Source organism: Echinops telfairi, unplaced genomic scaffold, assembly GCF_000313985.2.
Source record: "Echinops telfairi isolate 266 unplaced genomic scaffold, ASM31398v2 ScPeMD7_7467;HRSCAF=8505_1, whole genome shotgun sequence".
Lineage (NCBI taxonomy): Eukaryota > Metazoa > Chordata > Mammalia > Afrosoricida > Tenrecidae > Echinops > Echinops telfairi.
The window spans coordinates 15,560,679-15,569,034 of NW_022111368.1; the positions used below are offsets into that span (position 1 = coordinate 15,560,679).

Here is an 8,356-nt window from a genome sequence, read left to right on the forward strand (position 1 = left end):
GTATGGATTGTGGTAAGAGTTGTATGAGCCCCCAATAAAATGATTACAAGAAAAAAATTATGCTCTCATTCTTTTGTTTCTTTCATACTACTGCATTAGATTCCTCAATACATTTCCTTTACATTACCATTAAGACACATCTCGACTCCAACGACTTTTCATGGCTTCTACTGCTACTACCTAGTCAAAGCCATGGTCACCTGTCATGTAGATTACAATGACCTTGACTGATTTCTCTTCTTCTCTTGCTCCATCCATCAATGTACACTTAACCAAGTACTCAGTGTGACTGATCCATTAGTCACTTTAAATCTCTCCTCTGTACGAAGTCTTCTGATTTGCTTGTCAGTTCACAATAGGAAAAGTCAGACTTTACGATGGCATGCAAGGCCCTACACGAATTGGGTCCCTGTGACCTCAGACTCCATCTCCTCTTATTCTCCTGTCCTTAACTCCATTCCAGTGATACTGGCCGTGTTGCTTTAAGAGGTACGCTCTTGATTCGGTTTGGTGTTCTTTCTGCCTGAAAACTTTTAATTCATTTGCATTACTTGTTTCCTCACTTCCTTCAACCCACTAATCCAATAGCCCTCAGGTATACTTCAACTCAGAGTGACCCTATATTTGCTTATGAAGATCCAGGACTGCAGCCTTCAGTATGGATTACAAAAGAAACGTAAAAAAACCCTCAAACCCCACAAGTGGACAAAGAGACATCATCATAAACCTTGAAGTTGTCAAGGATTTCATTTTGCTTGAATCTATAATCAGTGCTGATGGAAACAGCAGTCAAGCGATCAAATAACATAAAATATTGCATTGGGTAAATCTGCTGCAGCTCTTTTAAATGCAGAAAAGCCAGGATGTTACTTTGGAGGACTAAGGTGTGCCTGACCCACGCCATGGTGTTTTCGACAGTCTTATATGCATGTGAAAGTTGGACATTGACTAAGAAGACCAAAGAAGAATCAATGTGTTTGAATTAAATGACATACTGCACTGGCCAAATCTACTGCACAAGAATTCTTTAAAGTGTTGAAGAGCAAGGATGTCAATTTAAAGACAAAGGCGTACCATGGTATTTTTAATCAAGTCATATGCATGTGAAACTTGGACAAGGACTAAAGAATTGGTGAATTTGAATGATCGTGCTGGCAATGAATATTTAAACTATCAGAAGCACAATCTGTCTTGAAAGGAGTACAACCAGAATGCTCTTTAGAAGTGAGAATGGCAAGACTTAGTCTCATGACCTTTGGACACCTTATGTGGAGAGACTAGTCCTTGGAAGAAGACATCACGCTGCACGAAGGAGACAAAAATTGCAAGAAGACAGACTGATGCAGTCGCTGCAACAATGGAATCAAACTTAATTGTGATGATGATGTAGGACCAGGCAGTGTTTCATTCTGTTGCTCAGAGGGTCATTCTGATTGGAACGGACTTGATGGCACCTAACAACAACGTGGGCAAAATATTAAATGTTGTAGGAAGCATCAAAAAAAGGTGGAAGGTATACACGAAGTCACTTTATCAAAATAAATTATTCAGAATTCAACCACTTCAACATATAGCATATGATCAGGAACTATCGGTATTATTGAATGAAGAAATCCAAGCTGCACATGAGCAAAAAGCAAACAAAAAACCCCCAGCTCCATTAGCCGATGGAATACTTATTGAAATATTTAAAAAACTGATGCAGCACTGGAAGCCCTTGCTTGTCTTGATGCCAAGAAATTTGGAAGACAGCTCCTGGCCAACTTATTGCAAGAGATCCTCATTTGTGCACATTCCAAAGAAAGGTCACCCAAGGGGGTGGGAGGTAGAGTAGAGGTGGGGAGGGGGTAAAAAAGAGCTGATACCAAGGGCTCAATAGAAAGTAAATGTCTAGAAATGAATGAAGGCAACATATGCACAAACATGCCTGATTCAATTGATGTATGGATTGTGATAAGAGTTGTATGGCCCCCAATAAAATGATTTAAAAAATAATTGGGAAATTATAAAAAAATTAAAATTGCATCCAAGTAAAATTATGCTGAAGATAATCCAAAAATTGATGCAGCAGTTTATCAACTGGGAGCTGCCACAACTTCAAACTGGAAAGGACCTGGAACGAGGAACTTCATCACTGATGTCAGTTGGACCTTGCTTGAGAGCAGGGAGATCAGAAGGATGTTTACTTGTATTTCACGGACTATGTAAAGGCAATCAACTGTGTATCTTAACCAAGATGGGTGACATGGTGAGAAATGGGAATGACAGAACACCTAATAGTGCTCAAGTGGACCTGTATCAAGGGGCAACCGTTTACATGGAAGTCATGGTTTAAAATCAGGAAAGGTGTGTATCAGAGTTGTGTCCTTTCACCATATTCAATCTGCATGCTGAGCAAATAGTCCCTGAAGCTAGACTATATGAAGAATATGAGATCAGGATTGGAGGAGGGCTTATAAACAAGCTGTGATATGGAGATGACACAACTTGGCTTGCTGAAAGTGAAGATTGCCACCTTCAGGCTGGATTGCAACTCAAATGCAAAGAAAACCCAAACCCTCGCAGCTGGACCAGCAGGCAACATCATTATAAATAAATAAGAGATTGAAATTCATAAGGATTTCATCTTACTTGGATTCACAATCAATGCTCATGGAAACAGCAGTGAAGATTAACAAAGGACATATTGCATTGGGCATACCTGCTGCACAGTATCTATTTAAAATGTGAAGGAGTGAACCTGTCATTTTGAGAACTAGGGTAAGCCTGACCCAACCATGGTATTTACAATTGCCTTACATGAAAACTGGATCATGAATAAGGAAGACTGCAGAAGAAATGATGCATTTGAATCATGGTACTGGTGAAGAATACGGAAAAGTACCACAGACTGCCCAAAGAACAAAGAGAGCTATCTTGGAGGAAGTACAGCCGGAAAGAAGGCTCCTCAGATGCAAGGATGTGAAAATTGATTTCATATACTTTGTACACTAACAGGAGAAACTAAACCCAAGGAAAGGACATCATGCTTGTAAAGAAGAGGATCAGGTAACAAGATGACAACCCTCAATGAGACGGACTGACACAGTAACTGCAACAATGGACTCCGATATAATCAAAGTGTGGCTAAAGACTGTGCAGTGTTTCATTCTGTTGTACAGGTCACTATGAATCGGAGCCGGCGGGATGGCACCTAACAACATTCACTTAATTTACTTACTTCATTTACTTAAGTCATGGTGATTCCGTGGTTTAGCCCTCAAATGCTAACTGAAAGGATGGTTGGTTGTTCTAATTCAATGTGTCGCTATGTTGGAAAAAGATGTGGTAGTCAACTTTTGTAAAGATCTGCAGCCTTAGAATCCAAATGCAGCAAGACCTACTCTGTACTATAGGAGTGCTGTAAGTCAATAAGTATACTCTCAGTCATGAAGCTAAGTACTTACCATTTGCTATATTATTCACAGTAGGAGCCCTGGTGGTGTAGTGGTTACGTGTTGGGCTGTGAGCTATGTGGTTGGCCATTCAAAAACACCAGCAGCTCCGAGAGAGAAAGACTGGGCTTTCTACTCCCATAAACAATTACAGCTTTAGAAACCCACAGTGGATTTCCTGTGAGTTTTTATTGGCTCAATGGCAGTGAGTTTGGTTTTGATTTTTTCTAAAGTTCATAAAAACCCTATGATACAGGGTAGTGTTATCACCATAGGGAGTCAGTCAATCAACTTGGGAAGAATGTGTGTGCGTCAGGATAAAAACTCAAGTTTACTACACTCTTAAGTTTGTATTTTTTATCCTTTTACAAAACACATTTCTCTCCTATTTGGGTGAGAGAAGTAAATTCCAACCACTCATTCCAGAAACCAGAGACTAATTCTAAACTCCTTTCTATACCCTACCAATCTAACTGGCCATTAAGTTGAGTAATCATGGGCATATAATACGATACTTCAAGGTCTTTGTTTTTCATTATTAAGTGGGAGTAAAAGAGCTATCTTATAGTAATTATGAAAATAATAAATGGATAGGGTAAAGTCCCAACCTCTTTAGATACTAGTACTTTGTGTTTGGACTTCTTCTCTAGGAGGTTCCTAATATGCCTCTAAATGTTATATGTTAACACCCCCACCCCCACATGTACAACATACACATTAAAACATACTATCCCCTTGCTAGAATACCTTTCTTCTTGCATCAAATCTCTTGTTCTTCAATATCCATCTCAAATATAATCTATTCTGTGATGCTTTTCCTAACTACAAGAAACTCACGCCTTCCTATACTGGTCGCACTGTACTTTATCCATAACACAATCTACTGTAATTACAGTCTCACCTAAGCAGTGAGCTTTTGGAGGACTAGGGCTGTACCTTAATTATTTTCTTTCTAGTACCAGTGCCGAGAATAGTTAAGAAGCCATGGTGGCACTGTGGGTTAGGCACAGGGCTGCAAACTGAAAGGTTAGCAGTTCAATTCCACCAACCACTGTGTGGGAGAAATATGAGGCTATTTGCTACCATAAAGATTTACAATCTTGGAAAGCCTATTGGGTCACTAAGAAACAGAATCAGCTTAATGGCAGTGGACTTTTCAAAGAATAATTAAGTACTCAAAAGAAAGTTTGAATGAGTGAAATTTCCAAAAGCAACAATAAGACCACTTATACATGGGATCCCACCAGTCCTGTGTTTGGGTTAAATGAACAGAAACTTAATTTTGAAACAGAAGACAAAACAGTTGGACAACTCAGAAGGGTAACAGCATCAGGGAAAGACATCTTACTTATTGTGCTTCTAACAACGCATCAATTGGCTACTATTATTTCCCAATCTATTTTAATACTAAAAATAATCTGCCTAGTGACGTTATAATTTAGACAACACACGTAAGACTACTTACCTATTTTTTCTTCTAGTTCTTTGATTGAAGAGGTTTGATCCATTTTTACAGAGGATGATTTCTCTAAGGAATCCTAGATTTTTATTGGGAAACAAACAAAAAACAGCATTTACTTCATTACCTGGGATAAACTGGACATCCTATTAATCATGAAATAAATTCAGTATAAAAGCAATTTATATAAAAAGCTATTTTGGTAGTCGTCTTTTCCTCGGTAGATGTTGTAATACTGATCTCATGCAAACAGCATTTATTGCTTTTGTTTTGTTTTAAACTAGTACCTAAGGTCAAAATAAATAACTTGATATTTCAAATATGTAATGTAACAAGGAAAAGTTTTGTTTTTTCAATACCGTTAATCATTAAGTCTTATATCAAGATTTTAAAATAATCTAAACCCCTCTAAAATAACCAATGTAATGAATAGGATACGCAAATGAAAAGGTTGAATGCAATTCACAGAAATCTGCCATTTGAGCTTAAATGCTTAATATGAAGTCAAGTTGAAGAGTAAAAACATTTATATGTTCCCCAAATGTTAATATATATGAGGGGCACCAAAACGTTCATAGAAAAATTCCATAATCTTTTAATTTCATTTTTCCATGATTAATTTGAAGCCCTTACATATCAGAATATATACTTTTTGGTTTTACAGAACTACCAAGTATTACAGAACTAAATTTTCCTTCATGTCAACATAGTAGAAATAGAAAATTTAACCAAGGTTAAATGGTACCTTCAATAATGCCAACTCTGATCTTAGACCTTGCAATTCAGATTCTTTTTGTTCTAACAACAGCGTTAGGTTTTCCTGCTCCTTTATATAGGAACTTTCCTTTTCATCAAAAATCTCGTTTTTCCTATTTAACAACTGCTGTGATGCTTCTTCAATTTTATTTAAGAGATCCTGGTTTTCAAGTCTTGTGTTTTCATTAGCGTTCTTCATTTCGAGAAGATCCGACTGCAGGGCCTCTTTTTCTGACAAGGTTTCTCCCAGCTCTTTCTTTAGTAGTACTTTCTCTTGGTCATAGTCTAGTAGTAAAGACCGGAGTTCCTCACACTGAACTTCGTGTTCTGCTCGAGTGCACTTAATCTCGTTTTCCAATTTTAACACCCTTTCATCATACTGAGAAACTAAGTTGTGTTTTTCCTCATTCATTGCTGTTAAGGATGTACCTATTGCTTGTAGGACATTCATAACATCTTGCTCTGCATGTTCCTCAGAACGTTTTGACCCCATTTGTTCAAGAAAACCACATAACTGAGTTTGGATAGATAATTTCTGAAGTTGCTCATTTTCAAAAAGTTTACTTAAATGATCTCTCTCTTTAACTATTAACTGAAATTTATTTTCCAAGTCGGCAGCCTGTTCTTTAAGACTATCACCCGATTCTTTTTGTGACAGAAGAGCTTCCATATCGCTACTCAACTGGCTCTTTTCTGAACTCAGTCTTTCATTTTCCTCATAAAGGGATCTCACTTCAGATGACAACGTTGCCTGGTCTTCACGGAGAGTTTTCATTTGAACTGTAAGCTCTTCTAGTTTTTGGTCATTTCGGTATTTTTCTTTGAAAGTCTCTTCTAGGTCTTTTGTTAATTCATTTACTTTTTGTTTTAGTTCAGTGTTGGACTGGGTAGTTTGCTCCAATTTCTCTCTAAGTTCTGTAATCAGGCCTTCCTCCTGTTTACATTCTTTATAGAGATTATCCATCTCTTCATGAGAATTTTTCATTTTATTTATGAAACCATCTTTTTCTTCAGTCAGAAAACTTAATTTTGTTTCCAATTCTTGTAGCATGGTGTCTCTCTGATTGAGACTACTTAAATACTCTTCATTCTTTTCTTGAAGGTTCTTTATGGTTTCTTCAAGTTCTGGCACTAATTTTTGTTGAAACAATAATTTTTCCCTTTCCCCCTGGAGACAATTCACAGTTTCAAGAAGAGCATCTTTTTCATTGAAAGCACTTCTAAGCTTCTGCTGCAGCTCGTGAACATCGGATGCTTGCTGCTGCTTCATCGACTCAAACTCTTGACTTATTTTTCCAGCAGACTCCCCTAGTTCTGTTTGTAAAATTTCCATAATCTCTCGCAAACTCTCATAATTTAAGATGGCATCTTGCTTTTCTTGCTGTAGAGTTTCACATTGGTCCTTAAGACCCTGTATTTCAAACATTAATGCTAATCTTTCTTTTTCCGAGCCTGACAAAAATGTCTCATTCAGTTCTGTTATTTCTCGTTGATGTTGTTCCCTCAGCTGTTGTACTTCTTTGTTATGTTGTTCTGCAACACAATCAAACTGTTTATTTGAATCTTCTAGGTCAGATTTTAATTTTTCAATTAGCCAGCCCTGTTCTTCTCTAGCTAGTAATAGTTCATTAATTTTAAATTCTAAGTCTTCACGTTCATGGAAAAACTCATCCTTTGTATGCTGGGCGTCCATTTCAAGTTTTAATTTAAGATTATTCATGTAAGTTACTTCATCTTTCAGGATACTATGTTGAGATTCTAGTTCTTTTAGGGTATCTTCTAAGTGTTTGACCTTCTCATTCGCCACTTCTTCTTCCGATAAGGGCAGAGAACACCCCTGTTTTTCTTGGTTTGTATTTGAGGTTTTCCTTAAGTTTTCTAATTCACATTGGTACTTCTCCTGGATGCTCTTCTCATTTGCCTCACATTCTTTTGCCAAGTTCTCCTTCAGCTGATGTAACCTATTTACTTCTGCTTCATGATCCTTAGCAGAGGCTTCCATTTGGCCCAACAAGTCTTGAACTTCTTCTTGGTGTATAGCTTTTAACTGTAAGAGGTCTCCTTGTAAACTATTCATCTCTCTTTGGTAACCATGAGAATTAACTTCAATGACTTTTTGTAGATTACTAATTTCTTGTTTCTTTTCATTAGTGGTATCTTCTAACTGCTTTTGTAGACATAATATTTGCTCCTCAAAGGCCAACCTAATTTCCTGAATCTCATCTTGCAGTTTTTTAACATCCTTTTCAGAGTCATTCTGAAGTTTAAGTTGTTCTGAGAGCAGTAATTGTTTTTTCATTGCTTCTTCTACTTCCTTTTGCAAACTGTCTTTCTCTTCACCGTGTTTGGAATGTACTGCTGATAATTCAAGTTTCAAATGTTCAATTTCTTTCACATAGTTTATACGTGATTGCTCCAATTCCTTTTGCAGGTCTTCCGTCTTAGTCGCAGAAACCTTAAAAAAGAAGTATACATACATTACCTAAGCTTAAAAACACCTCTACCATCAGAAAACTAGCTACAGACTAGCTGGAGAGGCAAGAAATGAGCAGAGATGAACATTAGGGAAATTTGACGCTGAGACGCGAGAATTCTAAGTCAGTCCTTTCCAATCATAAAAATGACAATTGCCTATTGACAATTGGATATCCCTCATAGAAGAGTCATAAGAAAGGGACGATTCAACCAGGATACAGTATAGCACTGA

The 8,356-nt window shown here is 37.3% G+C and overlaps 1 protein-coding gene across 1 annotated transcript in view; it reads right to left on the reverse strand.

The window, feature by feature from the left end:
• The window catches only part of GCC2 (GRIP and coiled-coil domain containing 2), a 47,928-nt gene extending 39,800 nt beyond the window's left edge, over positions 1 to 8,128 (reverse strand). The window contains exons 1-2 of the mRNA XM_004704432.2: positions 5,639 to 8,128; positions 4,900 to 4,972 (exon numbers count right to left, since the gene is read on the reverse strand). Coding sequence (XP_004704489.2) covers positions 4,900 to 4,972; positions 5,639 to 8,128 — 2,563 coding nt within the window. The remainder of the gene's footprint in view (positions 1 to 4,899; positions 4,973 to 5,638) is intronic.
• Positions 8,129 to 8,356: the final 228 nt, after the last annotated feature.